General features: G+C 37.9%; 1 protein-coding gene and 1 long non-coding RNA gene across 2 annotated transcripts in view; one reads left to right on the top strand and one right to left on the bottom strand.

Moving 5' to 3' along the window:
* LOC146466408 (uncharacterized) overlaps nucleotides 1-20,775 on the bottom strand; it is a 79,011-nt gene that overhangs the window by 44,867 nt on the left and 13,369 nt on the right. The gene's annotated exons all lie outside the window — the stretch shown is intronic.
* LOC146466412 (phenylalanine--tRNA ligase alpha subunit-like) lies at nucleotides 8-20,451 on the top strand. The gene is made up of 13 exons (XM_085127408.1): nucleotides 8-224; nucleotides 779-916; nucleotides 4,065-4,166; nucleotides 5,109-5,227; nucleotides 5,802-5,894; nucleotides 7,249-7,377; nucleotides 9,187-9,302; nucleotides 9,459-9,549; nucleotides 10,897-10,996; nucleotides 12,776-12,944; nucleotides 14,682-14,759; nucleotides 15,686-15,800; nucleotides 18,128-20,451. The coding sequence occupies exons 1-13, from the start codon at nucleotides 81-83 to the stop codon at nucleotides 18,234-18,236; spliced, it is 1,503 nt and encodes a 500-aa protein (XP_084983534.1). The 5' UTR covers nucleotides 8-80; the 3' UTR covers nucleotides 18,237-20,451.

Raw genomic sequence — 20,775 nt, forward strand, 5'->3', positions numbered from 1 at the left:
CATATATGATGAATCTGAATTTCTGATGAAATTTTCCAAGGAAAACCTTCAATTTTAGCTTTGAAAATTTCGTCTGTAAAATGGGGACTCATTCCTTGGATAAGGTGGTTTTGGAAGCATTAGAAGAGAGAGGAAGTATTGAAACCTTTGAATTTTCCAAAGAACTTGGAAAAGACCATCAGTCTGTTGTTGGAAGTGTGAAAAGTATTCACGCTCTTGGAGATGTGAGTGAAAATTTCCATGCTCTTAGCTCGAGACCTGGCTGTGGTCTTTTAAAGACCCGAAATTTTTTAAGAGGACATTGTGAGATCTGAAGTATAAACTAGGGGAAAGATTCGTGTAATTCCCTTTTTCTAATTCAAAGACTTTGACATGTACATGGAAGCTCGTCTCGGAAGCAAATAGTGAATGTAATGAACAATTAAGCATATTATAACGCTTGGGATTCATACGGAAATCGTGCCCAAATAGGATGCGTTTAAAACAAAAGGAACGATGCTACATTCATTTAAATGTGTATACTGTAGGATTTCCACAGGTAGAAGAAGCAAGAAGCTGTGCAGTAATCTCTTTGTATTGGATAATATTTTACATGTATAAACAACAGTGTTCAGTAAGGGAAGTCTTTGACACATTTCTAGAGGAATTTATAGTAATAACAATAATAATAATAACAACAACAACAACAATAATAATAATAATAATAATAATAATAATAATAATAATAATAATAATAATAACTAGAGGTCAATATTTTTTTAAATATTGTTTTTCCAAGGTGATAAATGTAGAGCAGCGCCAAGCGGATGGATGGGTTCTAACAGAGGAAGGAAATGAAATAGTCGAAAAGGGAAGCCATGAATTTCTTGTGTTCCAAGCTGTTCCCCCAGAAGGATTACCCCAGGCAGAAATTAAGGTAAAACAAAGTATTCAGCTGTTACTTTCTTGTTTGCTCAAAGGTAATTTTTTATGCTAAGTGTCACATTTGTGAGATTTGTAGCGTTGAGGTCCCTGTTTGGCAATTGCTCACCAGATGATTACTACTACTTTGTTGGCATACATGTACAGTTTATGAAGGACAACTGAGAGATTTACATGTAGAATCGCATTTATAGCAAACGGCAAACATAAGATTCACATTTATATTTTCTTGAAACATTTAATTTGATGAGAATAGCACAACGTAATTCTGCCTTTGATACTAGCCCAAAACTACTCAATTTTACTGAGAAACTGAAAACAGTGAGGGCCAAATGTAGGCTAATGAAAATGTCACGTAGTCATTTCTTCCATTATTTTGCTGTTTGTCGTGTAGCGTGATTCTCTAATACTCTTAGGGGTGCTCTTAAAGTTACGTGTGGATGCTTAATTTTCTTCACATCAAAACCATCATCTCCTGTGTTTAAATATATTCAATTAATCCGTGCTGTCAGCCACTAAATTTTGACATATGTAGTTGGGGAAATAAAAAAAAAATTAGGCCTACAAAGGATATTTTGTAATGAAGCGTCAATGCTGTTTTCCAGTCAAAGTAGCCAGCAATTAAACCCATACTACAGTGTACAATCTGGGTACAAAACTGTTAACTAAAGGAAAGTTTTGTTGATCTGCAAATTCCACCACTACAGTGATACATCAACAACTCAGCCTCCCCCCACCCTCTCCCCCTCATCAGTGTTGCTTTGCCATTGTAATTGTCCAGCTTCAAAGCAAGACTGAGTCAGGGGGACAGTGGGGGACGGGGGGAGGGGGGGGATGTTAACGTTTACTACTCTCCAGACCACTAGTGTTTTCCTTATAAGGGAAATTAAAATATAGATGCACAAAATTTGCATTTTTCTTAACTGGCTTTGTCCAAGATTGTAGCTGGGGGGAAAATCTCGGCTTCCGCCCTAATTTGTAGTCCTACAGTACCGCCTGGAACTATTGACCCATCGGGACTAGGGCATACCTCGTCTTTACCGCGGGTAGTGGCCGCGCGTCCACCTAGGTGAAAACACGGTCGTTCCGCGGTGAAGACGAGGTACAGTGTGCCGCGGTAAATTTGCCGAAGGCGAAAAGACAGGGCGTGCCGCGGGAAAGAACAACGGGGACGGGTTGCATTTCTAAAATAAGCGTTAGCGTGAGTGAAGACATTTATACTGCAAGTGTTTGAGGTGCAAAAAATCGGTGCTTAATCGAAGGAGTAATTTGAAGTCAAAATGGCGTTGGGTAGTTCGCGTAATAATTCAAATATTGAAACCCTGAATCTTTGCCTCGCAAATGTTTGTATTCCGTCTTTTCAGAGATAATAAAAGTAACTAACAATCCAACACTTGAAAGAAGCTTGTTACATGTATCTCCGAGGGTATGCTAAATACGCAGTGAAATACGTGTACGTTGATTTACCTGCTTTTCAAAGCACTCAGTGTAAGTTTACGAAAGAGAGTTCGCTGAATTGTCATAAAACATCCTGTTTTTTAAATTTAGTTTTCTTAATTTGTTCATTTTGATACAAGCGATGGGGCAAACGTCTAAATTAACCGTAATTTGCATAGGATCGAGCTAGGAGCAAGTTTGACGTTTTGTTTTGCACTTGTGGGAACCGCTGCTTCTGATTCGTCAGCCTTTTTTGTACGTGTCCGACCAAACAGCTGCTAAAAATATCCCCTGAATTTTAGAGCAAGCTTGTGTTCTAAAAATTCGGATATTGAGAGGGAATATTATTCTTGTTGCAGTGCCAAGTTCATTTTAAAAGAAAGAGGTTTGAAATAGACTGTAAACACAAGCGAAGAGACAAAATTTGCGAAGCCGACACAAAGGTTTCAAGTTACAATTATAACATCGTCACGCGGCCGAATATATGTTTTATAATCCGTAAATTTCGTGGGTCAGTTTTTTTTTCTTTTGCTTCTCCTAACTTAAAATTGAAATAACTTGGCAAAAAATACAAAGTAAACAGCGGACTAACATTCTGGAACGCTGCCGTGTTGCATCAAATAGCTTGTCACGTCAGGAGCCCGAGTGACAATGACCGACAATGTGTTGGAATTGCAATTATTTGGGCGCTGAGCGACACAAAACATGCCGAAATATTATTTGTTTCCAATTTATAAATGATTTTAAAAGGTCTGGTAAACGGAACTCCACAGACTGTGTCGAAAATTCAAGTTTGCTTGTTTTTTCTTGAGCAAATCTGCACGCTTCGAAGCTTCGATATTGCGCATTGTCCTCAAGAAGTCTTCAAATGTTTTGGGTATACCGAGTTTTGAGATATTAAATCAGAATCTTCCTCAGTCAAACTCAAAAGATTTTTCAAATGTGGTCAGATGCTCGAAAACGGATTCTCATTTTCTCATATGGTTCAAGCCTTCAAGGGCCGAGAATCGTATGTGTATCGCACATGATCGTCATCCAGCCCTAGTTAATGTTCTTTGGTGCGATTTTGCCATTAGAAGCTGATGAACCAAAGCACAAAGCAAAGGAGACAAAAGCGTATTCAAACTCTACCGCGTCTTTTCTTTATCGAGGTTTTACCCAGGTGAACTTTCCCGCGGCAACTTTGGAGCCATACCGCAACCGAACCGAGGAAAAAAAGCGTCCTACTGTGGGAATCCCGAGGGAAACCCGCGAGTAGGTCCCGCGGCAACGACGCGGCAAATGGGTCTATAGTTCTAGTCGGTACTGTAATACAGTGGAACAGTATGCTCATGCAGGGCAGAATATACATGTACATTGTAAAATGTTCCTAGCAACTGGGAGTCAGATGGTGATAATAGGAAACTACATTTGCAGGCTGATATCAGACTCAGCTACAGTGTATAGAGTGTGTGTACGACAGCCATGTTGGAGGACCAAAACAATACAGTGATTTTCCTTTGGGAAATATATACTATTTTTATGCAAACATCTTCTATTGTTTTAGTCCTCCAACATGGCCGCCTTGCACACACTCTACATGTATTCTTGAGTGAAAAGAAATGTCAGTTTCACTGTTTACATACATGTATATGAAATTTCTGATTATATTTTTCTTATGTTTGGCTCTATCTTGAGTTCTGTTTCTTCATTTCTTTTGTTGACAGAAACTTGGTGCTCATGCTAATGTGGGTTTCAGTAAGGCAATGTCAGCAGGGTGGCTTCAGGTGGATAAAAGTGCAGAGGGAGGACCACGAGTCATAAGGAAGGTGAGAATATAGAACTACAAGGCTGGTGTGAATTTTAGTATAATTATTTATTCAGGGCTGCCATGGTGAGGTAAAAGTCAAGGAAAAACATTCGATTTCTATATGAAGTCAGGGAAATAGTAAATTCTACCTCAAAGTCAGTGAGTAGTCAGGGAATTTTATATTTTGCTAGCCACCAGGTTTTGGGAAGAGTTTCCTCCTTGGGCAAGGTACAGTACATTTAACTAATGTTGTTTCAAAAAATATTTATGAAGGAATTGATTTATGTGGCTTCATTGCTTGCTTTATGTGACAGGTAGAGAAATTGGATTAACCCTTTCAACTGCAGTATCAGCGTGTAAATTCTCCTCACTTTCCTTCATATATTTCTTATGCTACTAGTTGGGAGATTTTGTCTAAAAATCAAGGCATTTCATTTTCTTGGTGATTATTCCCTTTATTCTCCTGGGCCCAGTTGCTCGAAGCATTTTTAGCGCTAACCCGGGTTAAATACACCTGTACCATGACAACCTATAGGTTTTAATACCTCTTAACCAATGGTTAGCGCTAACCATGCTTCAAGCAACTCAGCCCTGACTTAAATCTTTATTCAAGCAGCGATGCTGTAAGGATAAATTAGATGTAAAATAAAGGGTAAAATGAAAACCACATAAAATTATTACAACAACTCTATAATTCTGAGTCCAAGAACTGAGCCGGGGGCCACATTAGTGGGACACAAGTGCTCTCACCACTGTGCTATCCTTGCTCCCAGTGCCTTCACAATATTCATCACAAAACTTCATTTTTTTATATCCTTACACTGCGTCTTTATGTGGGTCAGAATAGAGGTTATCAAGAAAAACTTGTATTCTAAATGCCAAGTCATCACTTGTGGCCCTTCCTCAGCTGTAAGCCCTTTAACGGGAATATAAAGTACATTATTTGCATTTTGTCTGTCAGGCTGAGAATGTCCAAGATGATGTCCAAGCTGCTTTGATTAAGATCAGAGATCATCAGCTGTCAGACATCCCTGATGCAAAAATGAAAGAATTCAAGAAAAGGAAACTCATTAGAACACAGTAAGTCCTGCGTTCCGCTTAGAGACAAGTGATCAGTGAAGCTACATGTATTAAACTTTGCAGAACAAAGCATGTCATGAAGCAGTCTTGACATCTACTGTACCTTGCCTAATGATGACTTATGATACCGAACTGTAATTTTGATAAAAATCAGCTGAGAGATGGTCAAAATTAAAGGATGTATTTTTGGGACTTTGACAACTGACCATTTAATAGGGGGTGACCGCTTAATACAGGTTTGACTGTATTGAAAAATGGATGCAAATGTAAGCTGCATATTAAGCTCGTTTTGTACTCAAAATTCCTTGGATCTTACTTTTACTAGACAGCCAATGAATGAGAGCTCATCACTGGAAATGTAAACAGTGACAGAGACAGTTTTGTAGCAGTATTTAAATTCAGATTTATTCAACCCAACCATCATTCAGACTTTACGTGCTTCGATTTATTTGCTGTACCTTTGCTATAGTTGCAATTAATGAATTAATTAAATAATGTTTTTTAAGTTTAACTTGACTATACATATAATACAGTAATTTGGTTAATTATTAATTAAATTTCTGTCCTTTGTTAGAATCATCAAGAGCTTTTATGTAACAAAAGGAAGTGAATTTAGCACGTCACCCACCAAACTAGAAGCTGATTTAACAGCAGACATGCTTACAAGGTGAGTATCAAATCAAGTGTCACGGCCTGTTCTCAACGGCCATAATTTGTGCAGTTGCAGGGTTTTCAGTAGCATTTTAAAGTACTGGGTTCAGAGGTTAAACAGGCGGACTTCTGACTTGAGCGCCAAAGGCGTGAATGTTGAGTGTTGGAAGCATGAACTTATGGGGAAATCCGGGAGCATGCTCCCAGGAGATTTTTAAAATTGGACTCTCTAAAATGCAATTTCCTGCATTCCCTGGACCGGAATTGGTTAACAGGGAAGGTCTTTTAAGGTATTAAAAAATGCTCACAAAAAATGAAATATTTTGATTTGGCAATTATAATATTTAACAGTTTGCGTGCAGTTGTCCGTTTTTATGGTAGATTCCAAAACGGATTTCAATCGGAAAGAGTGTGGGATAATCCTGGATATGACAGATGGTTTACAGATGGCAGGGGAGGGAGGAGGGGATGGGGAATGATGAATAATGATTTTATTATATATTCATGAAGGAAATGGCTCTCTTTTTTCTGATCGTATGCATTACATAAGTGAGCAAAATAGTAAACTCTATCTTTGACTAATGAATGCAAAACAAACCGATTTTCACACTTAAAAAAAATTATTATTTGGTGTGTGAACTACTGTGTGAACCGGGTGTGAACTACCGGATGTTACACGTCAAACAACCAGACATTGTGTCTGGCGTCTGGCCTGAAACAAAACCCCTAGCAGTTGCAGAGAATATGATAGCCCACTTTCCTAATATTTGTAAAGTGCTTTTGATCATTTTTATGTTAAAAGGCGCTATAGTAAGTTGATAAATTATTATTATTATTATTATTATTACTATTTTGAAATATAATAATAATTCTTCATTAAAATATTCAACACAAATTGCTATTTACAAGTTAAAAGTATGTAAAAAAGGGCTACTAAAAACCTATTTACAATTCATTTCGATGAACAAAAAAAATATTTTCAAGGAATAATGTTTTTGTAAAGAAAAAAAAACAAATGTCATGAAGTTTTAAAAAAAATGAAATTCGGCATTTTAAAATCAGTTCCACTTGATACTATTATTATTATTATTATTATTATTATTATTATAATTATTATTATTATTATTATTATTATTATTATTAATTTTTTATATTATTAAAAAGAGTGGTACCCCATCCAGAGTGAGAGTACATGCGTGTTGAATTATGGGATTGTTTGGGGGGGGGGGGGGGCATCTTAAGCATGCTGAAGTGCAACATACTATATACATGTACAAACTAACTATACAAGGCAAATTGCAACTTTGGCTCTTGCAAAAAGCGTTTCATCTTAATGAGCAGTAACAAATTGGATCTGTTGTCTTCTTTAGTGGCTCCTGGAAGCAAATGAAATTCAAGCCTTATAACTTTGACGCTCAAGGAATTATTCCAACGTCAGGTCACCTCCATCCTTTGATGAAAGTCAGAGCACAGTTCAGACAGATTTTCTTGGAAATGGGGTGAGTGAACAGGCCGGTAACCAGACCAGGATTTTACCGAGGCAGTAGTGAAAAGAGGATTTAATTTAGTTACCAATGTAGGTCCTGGTGTTTTGGTTGATAGTGTGCAACTGTGAAAATGGCAATGCAAAATTCATTTATTGATGAAATCACGGCCACATAACAAACCGTCCTCATCATCATCATCATCATCATCATCATCATCATCATCATCATCTTATTTAAACACGGTATCACAATCATTCACATGTACAAGACCAAAACTGCTCTTCCTGTGAGCCGTGGTAATTAATATTAATAACTTAAAATTACAGTTACAATGTTTCAATGCAGTTACAAAATAAAGACGATTTCTGAACATTTAATATAGATCACTCTTTCTGCGGCCCTATGCCCCACTGGGGGCTCAAAGGACTAAGGACTCTTTCATACAAAATGAGGTAAAGCCGGACAAAAAATTGGTCCGCTGTTTTTGAAGTCACGTAAATGCAATCTTTTTTAATCTTGCCAACGTTTGCCCGTCCACGCTTCCTTTGAGTTTTCGTATTTTTCTTTTGTGTTTTCTCTGAAGCCATAAGCACTTACTTTGAGGTTTTATTCAATTCTATAACCAGTTTGAATGTGTTTGCATTCCCCAAAATTTGCGAGACCAACCAACTGATAAAATAGATAATAAAGATCTGATGTCCGTTTCTCAAACTTTCCGAAGAGCGTTCGGGACGGAACAGTAATTTTCATGTCTCTTTTCCACAGATGGTCGGTTGATTTTCATACAAACTGACTCAATGCGTTTCTTCATGTTGGAAAACGTTTGAGTTTTAACATTTAAAAATAAAAGCATTTAAAAATGTTTATACCGTGGAAGCCCGTTAAAACGACCACTTTCGGACCGTGAAAATGTGGTTGTAGTAACGGGGTGGTCGGATAAATGAGGTTGTACATGTAAAAGTAAGGAAATGACTGCAGTTTCAACTCGCTCGGGGCACAAAAAAATTGGTCGTAATGACGAGGTCGTCGTAAGGCGAGGTTCCACTCTACTTTCAAAATTATAAAAAATTGATGTTTTGGTAAGGAATTTAGTGCATGTAAAATAGTTTTTCGGGTCCGAAATCTTTTCGGAATTTTGAATAACGCACGCCTGAAACGAAGAAAGTTCTACAACTCGCTCTGATATATACAAACAACCACCACGGCTGTCTATCCATCTCTCGAATTCTTTGGTATAAGTGGTTAAAATTTGCTCAAACTATCTCATTAAAATATTTTCCTTGAATGTAGGGCCAAGCAGACTAGCTTCATAGTTATAACAATAGCAGCGGACCAATGAAAACGGACTTTAAGGAATTCTAAGCCCTCGAGCAGTTAGGCCTGTTCCAAACGTCGCGTTACTGCCGTGCCGAACTTATTTCAAGAATTCAATTCGACTTAAACACGGCAGTAGCACGACGTTTGAAACCATTTTTTTGTTCGGCATGCTGAATTAAGTTCGGCACGACTATTTAGCACGGCAGGTCTTGCCGTGCCGCACGACAGTAGCACGACTTGGTTTCAAACGGCGTGCTATTGCCGTGCCCAATTAAATTCATAAATTATTTTAATGTATTTGGGTTAATTTTGTCGTTTTCTATATTTTCTATATTTTAGAATTTGGCGCGACTGAATTAAATTCGACGTTTGAAACCACTGCCGTGCCACTGCCGGGTCAAATTGATTTAAGTTCGGCACGGAAGTAGCACGACGTTTGGAACAGGCCTAAGATTATATACAGTTATCAAATCATCCACTTTAATACTACTTTTAATTTTTTAGGTTCACGGAGATGCCTACGAACAACTTTGTGGAGAGTTCATTTTGGAATTTTGATTCTTTGTTTCAACCTCAGCAGCATCCAGCTCGTGATGCTCATGACACATTTTTCATGGCAGGTTAGTGAAACGATAATAATACCGGCTGATGGTACGTTCTGCCTTTTTTTTCCTTACAGCATAGTCCTAAACTGCGCAAAAATACCGCTGTATTAGCTAGGAGGAACCATCCTTAAATTTCTGATGTTTTAGATTGTTGATATAAAACTTTTTCAGATCCTAAGTTTGCAAAGTTAGAGGAGATGCCACAATCGTACATCGAAAGAGTTAAGACCATGCACGAATCTGGAGGACACGGCTCACAGGGGTAAGGGACAGACAAAAATAACTGTTGAGTTTAAGGGGAAGTATCACGCAATTTTGCTGTCATTTCAAAACCCAAAATGTTTGTCTGTCAGCAAAAACAACGAAATAATTGTCAAGTTTGTTATAAATTATCACCCTAGTGTAATAAATCTGTCGATTAGTGCCTCTGGCCAGAGACAGGGTAGGCCGGTTTGGATTGAAACTTGGAAAACGCTAGGCTAATGTTTTTCACGTTCTCGCACTTTTGCTTCCAAAATGCGCTAGGACAGATCACGAGTTGTTCCTTTCAAGAGTTGAGTTGATTTCTTTCCCCTCGTCATTCTAGAATTATTTGGCAGCTGATTGAAGGTCTTATTTCATCATTTTTGACAAAAGATATCAAAAACCCCATGATACTTCACCTTTACGTTAACGTGCTAAGAATTGAACGGCTGAGTGCATACATGTATCCGTCTATGTCCAATTTTAGGTCGATTTTTCGTTTCGTTCCAAAGTACATGAAGTTTTGCTTGTGGCCTTTAATTAAATCAAAGAACGTCGCGTTGTTGTTGTTTTGTTTATCCATATAGCTTATCTTTTTCCTCTTTTTCAAAAAGAGAAAAAAGAGAGTCTTTGCAAAGACTCGAAAACTAAGCATAAACTAGAGGGGAAAAACACAGAGCGAAGTTCTCTGATGAAATTGAAGGCTATATGCAAAAATTAGCTGAAATTCTGTCATGTTTGAGCGAAAGGAAAAATCGGCCTAAATTCGTCAAAAACTTTATGTACAGCTGTGCTAAGTTAAATCGCATGATACTGAGGTGAAGAATAGATAACAAATGAATAAAATGGGGGGAAAATCAAGAATATCATTTACCAGTGACCAGTTTCTGATGTAATGTTTAAAACACGAGCAGCAGTGTTTTATCGGGATTTAAAACCACGAGGCGCAGCCGAGTGGTTCTAGACCCGATAAAACACATGCTGCGAGTTTTTTGAACAGCTTCAAAAACATTTCTCGAAAAGCGTGTGTCAAGAGAGTTCATAACAATGATGCTTTTGTGAACGTTGGAAATTAGCAAACGAGAAAACATTAAACACCGCATACTAATAAGGAGGAGGTTTTATCGGTTTAAAACCACTGCATGTGATGTTTTATCGACCATTTGATAGGTCAATGGGTCATGAATTGTTAATGAGTTTTGAAGGGGATTTAAGTACAGTGTTTAGCGGGAGGTCCTTAACACAAAATTAATGATGATCAACAGGATAGTGGCCACCTGGGGAGATACATGGAGGAGAAGCTTCTAAGTGGGCTGGACTTTGTATAAGAATTGCTATTATCTTGCTTGTCATTTGATTTTTTCAGCTACCAGTATGAATGGAAGCTGGAAGAAGCGAAGAAGAACATTCTCAGGACTCACACAACAGCCGTTAGTGCTCGAATGCTTTACAAACTGGCTCAACAGGTTTGATTTCCAGTTATTGTTTACCCACTACTTCAATTTGCTTTTGCGTCTTAAGACCCGTTTTAGGACGGTGCCTACTTTTGTTACTGCGCATACGTTCTGCGCATCTCGAGATACTCGGGTTTCCTATGGGTGGTGCCTACTAATACAGGGATATTTTAGCGTGGTTTAAAACCATGTGGAAAAAGCAGAACTTACCAAGTGCTTTCGGTGTCCAAAAAGAAAACTGGGGGTAACCATGCATTTTTCAGAAATAATAAAGCGTCGATTTGAAAAAAAAAAACAACAACAACAACAAAAAAAAAAAAAAAAGAAAGAAAGAAAAAAAACGCCATACATTACTTTGTATTTTACTGCTTTTTGGAATAATTGTTGCTTATTAATCTCTGAAAAATGCGTGGTTACCCCCAATTTTCTTTTCGGATTTCAATAGCCCTTGCTAAGGTCTGCTTTTCCCCCATAGTCATAAACCGCGTAAAAATACTTCGGTACTGTATTAGTAGGCACCGTCCTTAAACGGTTTCAACACAATGTCGGGGGCGATTTAACAGGTCGTTCAACATTGTTGAAAGTGCAAAAAATGTTGAAAGCTTGTTGAAAGTGTGTTGAATCAAATTTAAATTGGTTTAAACTTACATTCAACATTTCCTTTGTTCTTAAAAATGTTGATTGTCGTTGAAGCCGGTTGATCACTCCGTTCATCCAACATTTGCCCAACATCCGTTCAACGTTTGCTGAACGAATGTTGGGCAAATGTTGAAACCGTTTAAACGGGCCTTTAGCGGACTCTGAAGTTTCAACCAACCGTTTTGCTCTTTACTGCCGTCAATCACTACAGCGGACCGCTAATAAAACAAAAACATTTGGCTCAGCGGGGTCAAAAGATCTTGTTCGTGAGCTGTGATTAGCGAATTTCGATTCACTTTGTTGGTTTCTGTATTTATGTCGTCAGTCATTTGTCGCCGTAATTATGATTGCCGGCAGTAAAACATGCAATTCGTTAGTAGAGGTTCTCAAACTCATAAATAATTCATCAAGGGAAAACAAAGAAAATCACTACCGTGACCGTGGTTTGGATATGTGATCCTAATTACCATAAAATTTTCCCAACTTTAGCCTTGAATTTTTCCAAGAATTATTACTCATTTGAGAAGCCATATCAAACGCTCGAAAGTGAGTTTCATCAGATATCCAAACACCTCGAAGCTCGTTTAAAAAAACTCGGCTTCGCCTCGTTTTTTCCACGTACTTTCTCAGTGTTTGGATATCTGATGAAACACACCTTCTTGTGTTTGATATATTACTTGAAGTTCAGTGTCCAGTTCAGGCATTGTAAGGTGGTTCGATATAGTTCTTTTTGAGGGACCTAACCCCTCTTTTTCAATCGGCTATTAAGTAGTCTTCTCCAACACCGATCGATGTGAATTTTGCACCAGTTTTTGGTTTTGGATTGAAGTTTCTCAGCATTGATATTTTAGCAAAATTGATATTGCCATGATGCCGATAAACAAAAAAACCCTCGAAATCAGTCAATTTTTTAATTAACTTAGAATTTAGATTTAGTTAGATTTAGAATCGCGTTTACGGCAAATGGCAAACGGCAAATTGTCGTTTATATTTTCTTGAAAAGTTAATACAAAGATGAAAATAGTCCAAAATAATTCTCACTTTTGATGCTAACGAGCGGCAAATGTAGGATAAACGTGGTCACGGGTTCATCGCTGTCGTTTACCGTAAACCTAATTCTAAATCTTTCTAATCTCTTTATTATATTTCCAGGAAACATTCACGCCAGCCAAGTACTTCTCGATCGATCGAGTGTTTAGGAATGAGACCCTCGATGCCACACATTTGGCTGAGTTCCATCAGATCGAAGGTGTCGTTGCCGATTACAACTTGACTCTTGGTGATCTGATTGGAGTGCTGTACGAGTTCTTCAAGAAGCTAGGTGAGTGGCATTCAAGGCTAATGTGGTTTAGAATTGTTCAAAACACGACCGACGGAATTATGTAGCATAACCGAGTGGTTGGGGCGCCGGACTTGAAATCCGGACGTCCCAGGTTCAAGTCTTGCTCTGGCCGCTTGCTGGACGCTTGCTGGAGTTGTCTGACATTGCTGAACACCATACACAAACAAACCTCAAAATCGACTGGGACTATACAAAATGTTTTACCTACTGCTTGAGCCATAGGTGACTACTATCACCTTCATCATCATCATCATCATCATCATCATCATCATCATCATCATCATCGTTATTCAATCACGGCATCACATTCATGTGCAAACAAATGGTCTTCCTGCGAGCCGTGCTACCTCTGTCAACAATATAACTTAAGATTACAATGTTTTCAAAATATATATATAAAATTATAATAATTTACTGAAAACGATTTCTCTAGGAATCAAAAGCTGGTGTTTAAATTCAGAGCAAGTACCTCGGCTACATGCATCTACAAAAGACTTTCCGACGCCATCAGCAAAGTAGACAAAAAACAGACCAAATAAACCGACTCATTTCACTAACTTTAGCAGAAAAACTAACGCGGAGAGATTTCGACGTTTCGATGACATCCTGTCATCATTATCAAGAAAATGAAGAAAATTTACATAAGTAAGTAGACAAAACTAAACTGAAAACAATAGTCTATTGTTCTAAGCCAGTGAATCATCAAGTGACCTCACACAAAGGAAAACCAAAGTCAAGTGAATAATTTGGCACGTATTGAGTCTGATTGGATGTTAAGACTTGGTCTGTACTTTCTTGATAATGATGACAGGATGTCATCGAAACGTCGAAATCTCTCCGCTTTAGTTTTTCTGCTAAATTTAATAACAAAAGTCAATCTTATACGCATTTCACTAACATTGGACTTAAAAGGGAAGTATCATGGGGTTTTTGGTATCTTTTGTTAAAAAAGATGAAATAAGACCTTCAATAAGCTGCCAAATAATTCTAGAATGATGAGAGGAAGAGGAAAAAAATCAACTCAATTCCTAAAAGGAACAACTTGCGATCTGTTCTAGCGCATTTTGGAAACAAAAATTCGAGAACTTGAAATACATTAGCGTAACATTTTTCAAGTTTCAATCCATACCCACCTACTCTGTCTCTAGCCAGAGGCACTAATCGACAGTTTTATTGCACTGGGGTGATAATTTATAACAAACTTGACAATTATTGCTTTGTTTCTGTTGACAGACAAACATTTTTGGGTTTTGAAATGACAGCAAATTGCGTGATACTTCCCCTTTAATAAAATACTGATCGAAATGCATCATTCACCTTTTACAGTCTTCTTTATGCTAGAGGCTTTAAATTCCGGGGCTAAGACGTTAATGTCGTCTTGAGACGATATTAACATCAAAATTGAGTCAGACGCATTTAACATCCTGCTACTTAAACGTTTTAAACGACGTACCTAACAGACGAATTTAACGTCTAAGACGTTACATCCGTTTCATTATTATCTGTTCGGGATTTAAAGGTAAAAAAATATCCAGATTTTCGGATCTCCAGTGGTTGGTTTCTCTGGAAGTTTTGGCTAGCGTCAGCGTTCTTTCCTCTATAGAGCACAACACCTCAAGACCCTTCCTCACTTGTTCTTCCATTTGAAAAATTCTACCTAGAATTTGAAAGCTTTAAGCTTTAATTTTCTTTCGTGAATTGCAATTTGTTGATCAGGTATTACAAAGTTGAGGTTCAAGCCTGCATTTAATCCTTACACGGAACCAAGCATGGAGGTCTTCAGCTACCATGAAGGTAAAACACCGACTTGTGTCATATTAATTTGAACTCTCAGCTGCTGTAGAGCGGTTTTCAATCGAGTGTCGTAAATCCAAGGCCAAAGTGATCACTCTGGCCAATCACAGGTTACGCACACGGCGAAACGAGCCAATCAGAGTTCGAGGCAAATGCATGCAGTAGCGGGCGCCAAGCGCGGGAAAATGCGTGCAAGTCAGATTGGTTTTGGTTTTGTTTCTCATTGGTCGAAAAAGTGGCGCGAGTTTCCTAACCAATCACAGATCGTTTTAAAGCAAAACCAAAGCAATTGCGTAATTACTTTCGACACTCGACTGAAAACCGCTCTAAGTACAATGGGAGCCCGCTTTACGACTGCTGTTTTTTGTCCCGAAAAAAAAAAAAAAAAAGAACAGTAATTTTCTGATCTGTAAACCTTGTTAATACCAACAGATTTTTTCCTTTAGAAAGGTACCCCATTAATACGACCATGTAGACGAAAACCGCAAAATGTATATAAAATCTCGAAATGAACTCTCCAAACCGGGAAATGAAAAATGAACTTTCAAAAACCGTGAAACAAACTCCCCTAAACTACCAAATATAAATATATAAAAAAAGTGAACTTTCGAAAACCACCCGAAATGAATAATGAACTATCGATCATCATAGCTTGCAGCACACATAGCGAACCCACACGTTTCTGCCTGTAAATTACGCGCGTAATTAAGATGAAATTTGATTTGCCTGTATGCGTTTTGTAGGCGTTTTGAGACACATTTCTTCAGTTATAACGATCCACGTGAAATTTCGAACCAAAAAAACGGCCTCAAAGCGCCTCAAAATACACGCACTGATTTTATTTTATCTTCAGTACACGAGCAATATAGAGTCATAAACGATTGCAATTAGGTGTATTCGCAGCTAAGATTTTGTCATTTTTTCAGGCCTGAAGAAGTGGGTGGAAGTAGGAAATTCTGGAGTGTTCAGACCAGAGATGTTAATCCCTATGGGATTACCAAAAGATGTATCAGTCATTGCATGGGGACTCTCCTTAGAGAGGTAAGAACCAAACGCACATTATACAGACTGTGAGCAGTCTCTCATTTTTTAGTCATGTTTAAAAAACGAGCAGGAGTGTTTTATCGGGTTTTATAACACCACGAGGCGCAGCCGAGTGGTTTTAGACCCGATAAAACACGTGCTGCGAGTTTTTTTTAACGTCTTCAAAAACATTCCTGGAAAAGCGTGTGTCAATAGAGTTCATAACAATGATGCTTTTGTGAACGTTGGAAATTATCATACGAGAAAAACCCCGCATATTAATGAGGAGTGTTTCATCAGCTGATAAAACACCGCATACTAATAAGGAGGAGGTTTATCGATATAAAGTCACTGCACGTGCTGTATTATCGACCATTTGATAGGTCAATGGGCTTTTGAATTATTAATGAGTTTTTGAAGGGAAAGTAAAGCGAACGAGCGCGAGAATTGCGGATCTCCTCGCTTAAGACCGGTCTCTTAATGGGATAGTGCCACGATCCACGCGAGTGCGCGCGATTTCGATTGCATCGATACCTTGTCATGGTTTTCGGTGAGGCTTTTGCCAGTGCAAGATATGTAGTGCTGAAACTTCAATCTTTCAAAAGAATGCTGATGGAATACTATTTTGATCAGATCAGGAGGATATAAGATCGTGGCCTATCTGCCCAAAATGCAACGCCGCTCGCAGTTTCATGTGGCAACCGTCGTGTTGTTTCTAGTCTTTTTTGATAATTAATGTATGTTCAAATAGAAGAAAGATCCTCGCAGTTAATACGCAACTTAAGTAGTTGCGAAAAGAAAGCCTGAAAAAAATCCAGGCTTGATCGGGATTCGAACCCATGACCTCTGCGATGCCGGTACACCAGCTCCCAGTTGGCTTGAAAGCCCGGTTGGTAGAGCACTGCACCGGCATCGCAGAGGTCATGGGTTTGAATCCCGTTCAAGCCTGAATTTTTTTCAGGCTTTCTTTTCGCAACTGCTGAAGTTGCGTACTAACTGCGAGGATTTTTCCTCTATTTGATCTTTCATCCGCAGTTCAAAATGTATGTTTCATATATTTACATTCATTTAATTAATGTATGTGTTCCCCATGCTTTATGTGTTATAAGGGGACCACTCTTATTGGCTCTTGCTGTAGTGGCTCCCCTGCTTAAGTGGCAAAGGCGAAGTCCGATAAATTAAAAAAAAACATTTACTGGCACAAAACAGGGAAATTATATTTGAAATTCAAGAGTCGCATTTCAAAATATTAAAATTTAAGTTGATATCGAGGTGTAGAAGACACAAACAAAAGAAATAAACAAAAACGTTAATTCAATTTCCTTTGTTTGTGCCCTCATTGTCAAGCTAAATTTTAATGCATCAAAAGGAACCTATTGCTTTTAAGGGGAATCTCCACTCTCACAAAAATTGAGGTTTAATTGTTGGAAATAGTGTCGAAATTTCAAACTTTCGTTTAAAAAGACGAGATAACATTTCAGTATTCTAAAAATGGGATTTTATTACCGTCTTTTTATCGCTTTCAAATTTCTGCGCGCCCCCATTTTAGATTCGATGACGTCGTACCTTGTGACGTCATAAGATCCAAAATGGCAGCGTTCGGGAAATTTAAAAGCTAAAACGGCGGATAATAAAATCCCATTTTCAGAATACTAAAAGGTTATCTCCATCTTGTAAACTACGCTTTGAAATTTGGACACTATTTCCAACAATTGAACCTCAATTTTTTACATCTTTTTTCTATATTTGTTTGGTTTTGTGGCGTGCCTCTACTGATCCAGTACACCACACAAAAAAATTCGCGTGAATTAAACTGATTAACCCAAGATTGCCTCTAGAGTTACCTGAATTTCTCGTTCTTTTATTTTGAAATCTCCTTCTTCTTTCAGTCTCCCTCGAATAGCTGAAAGCTACCTGCGGGTCCTGAAGTTCTTTTCATTTAATGCAATTTCTTTGAGTATTCAAAAACTCATTAATAATTCATAAGCCTATCGTTCTATCAAATGGTCGATAATACATCACGTGCAGTGACTGTATATCGATAAACCTTTTCCTTATTAGTATGCGGTGTTTTATCAGCTCATAAAACACTCCTCATTAGTAAGCGGTGTTTTTCTCGTATGCTAATTTCCAACGTTCAGAAAAGCATAGTTGTTATGAACTCTCGTGACACACGCTTTTCCAGGAATGTTTTTGAAGCCGTTCAAAAAACTCGCAGCACGTGTTTTATCGGGTCTAAAACCAGATAAAACACTTCTGGTCGTTCATAAAGTTCATAGTCCCCATCAAACTTTTGCTTCGGGTAAATTTTTTGTGTCGTTTCTCATTGAATTTGCTCTCTGCAGACCAACCATGATCAAGTACAAGATCTCCAATATCAGGGACTTAATCGGGCATAAAGTGGATCTGGAGATGGTTCACAGGAACCCCATCTGCCTACTGGAGAAAGCTTGAGATTAGTTAAATCTGGTGTCTGGTCTAATCCGTCTTCCAAATGTCGATACAACCGATTAAAAAACAAAGCATGAACCATAAACGATTGTGACCTAATGTGGGAAATGGGAACATCTAAAATTGTGCATATTCTGTGTCCAGGGCCCGGTTGTTCGAAAGCCGATTAACCCTAATCCACGATTAAAAGTTAACCAAGGTTTTCATCTCGCTCATTAAAGATGATTTTAAGCTAATGGTAAAGAAATTTCTAAGGCAAAACTAAGGGACAAAAATCTTTTGGACGAATCCTTACGAATTAGTAAATATACTCAAATCAAAGTTCACGTTAACCCAGGATTAGCTTTATCGGCCTTTGAACAACTGCCCAGATGTATTTAAATTTTGTTCCTTTGAAAACTGCATACACCCTTTTCAAAAAACGGTTGACATTTAAATATTCCTTGAGTTCAAAAATCAAAAGAGTATTTTACCTTGAATGAGGCTAGTAGGGCTAATTTGAATGCAGACTAAAGAATATTAAAATATCAGCCATCTTTGCATAAGATCTATGTGCCCCCTCAATTATCTGTATTCAGCTCTCTTAAATTAAATACAAACAGTTTGCACAATGAGTCGATCTTTTAACTAAGGGTTGTAAGGCAGGCAAAAATAGTGGTATCAGAGTTTTCAACAGTCAAACCATACCTCTGGCACTCCATAGTTAATCTCCTGGATACGCTTTAAGCGTGTGAAGGCTTAGAGCGGTTTTCAATTGAGTGTCGTAAAACCAAAACCAAAGTAAATAGGCTTTGGCCAATAACAATAGATGTAAACAACACAACGAGCCAATCAGAATTCGAAGCAAATTCATGTAACTGGCGCCAAGCTAAAGCGCGGGCAAACTCGTGCGGCTAAAACACGATTGGTTTTGGTTTGGATTCCCATTGGTAGAGAAAGTGGCGCGAATTTGGTAAACCAATCACAGAGCGTAGTAATGCAAAACCAAAGCAAACACGAAATTTCTTTTGACACTCAATTCAATTGAGTACACGTACCAAAATATCGGATGATTACAAGATTCAATCGCACGGTCCAACTTACACGTTATATTTTGTCGGGCGATTTCTTCTTTCTTTCTTTTTTGTTTTCGTTTTCGGCCCGGTTCAAGAAATCTGTGATTCTTATAAATTTGGCCGTTTTTTGTCCATTCATTGTCCAAAAGGCGAATCTTTGGTTACACTTTTTGCCTCATTAACATATGCTTATCGCTTATCACTATCTGATAAAGTTAATAAAATAAAAACTCTGAATAGAATATTGAAAGAGCACAACAGTTTCAGTTTTCTCTGAAAATTTGAGTCCAATATATGGAATGGTTTCGGAGAAATTCTCTTAAAAAAACTCGAAATTTGACAGAGAATGTGTGGCGCATTAACTTTGTTGCCACCCAGCAATTTCGCAGTTTTCGATGGCTGATATTTCCTTTAATATTGCTTGCAAAGAGATGAAAATTGCACAAAGTGCTCAACTTAATCAGCTCTTTCAACTTTTGCATTTAGTTCATATATACGGCGGCGGCTTCTGTGAGTTAAGTCGTTTGATAATGAGGAAAAATGTAAACAATGACGTCAGCAAAGATTCGCCTATTAGGCCATATCAGGCCGATTTATCAGCACGTGTTAATTAGCGTTAATTCTAATAGCACACTTCTGATTGTAAGAACAGGAACAAGCTCGTTGTTTAGATGTTTCCTAGAAAGCCGTTAGGGGCGTATTGCGGATCACACTTTATACTTCTAACTCGAAAAAAAATTTCAATTAGGTGTATCCAACTTGTAGAATATTTTTTAAATGTTAGGTTCTAATAACTAGCCAACGCACTTAGCTGACAATAGGACATTTGACTACAACTACCAGAATCCTTCAGGTTTTTTGTTTTCTTATGGTAATTAGAGCTTTTGCTCTTTGCTCTCTACTGGGATTACAAAATTTCAATTTGAAAAGGAAAACGAAATGAATTCTGGAAGTACGTTGTAGTCATATGACACCATCATGATAATGTCCTAGAAGTACTTCATGGTAAGGTACCATATAGTCACCCACAGAACCCTAATCCTAACTCGCCATATAGTCACCCATACCTTACCATGAAATATATGCCGTCCTATTGCATAATGTCAAAGTTAGTTGCATTTAGCACTTGTCCAAACTGCAAATAAAACATAGAGTACAGATTTAGAAGTAGTGGTGGTTGTTTCTTTCGGACTCAGGAACTTTTTGCTATTAGAGTCTTTTAGATTGAGGACGAGTATGATTAGGACAACAAGATTTGACTTCACGCACGTTTCTAGCGAAGTACTTACACGTGACATTTATCCCGAAAAGCTTTATTTTACTTTTTTTTTTTTGAGCGACAATTTGACGCAGTTGTTTTCAATGATGATCGATAGCTAAGCCCTTTCGTGATTCCAAAAAGACGAGATCGCCTACGTTTCGAGGACTTGTTTTTGTCGGCTACGTCGTTCTCACAAATACTCGCATTAAAATGACGATGACTATCT

Source organism: Pavona decussata, unplaced genomic scaffold (assembly GCF_977016875.1).
Source record: "Pavona decussata unplaced genomic scaffold, jaPavDecu1.1 SCAFFOLD_144, whole genome shotgun sequence".
NCBI classification, from domain to species: domain Eukaryota; kingdom Metazoa; phylum Cnidaria; class Anthozoa; order Scleractinia; family Agariciidae; genus Pavona; species Pavona decussata.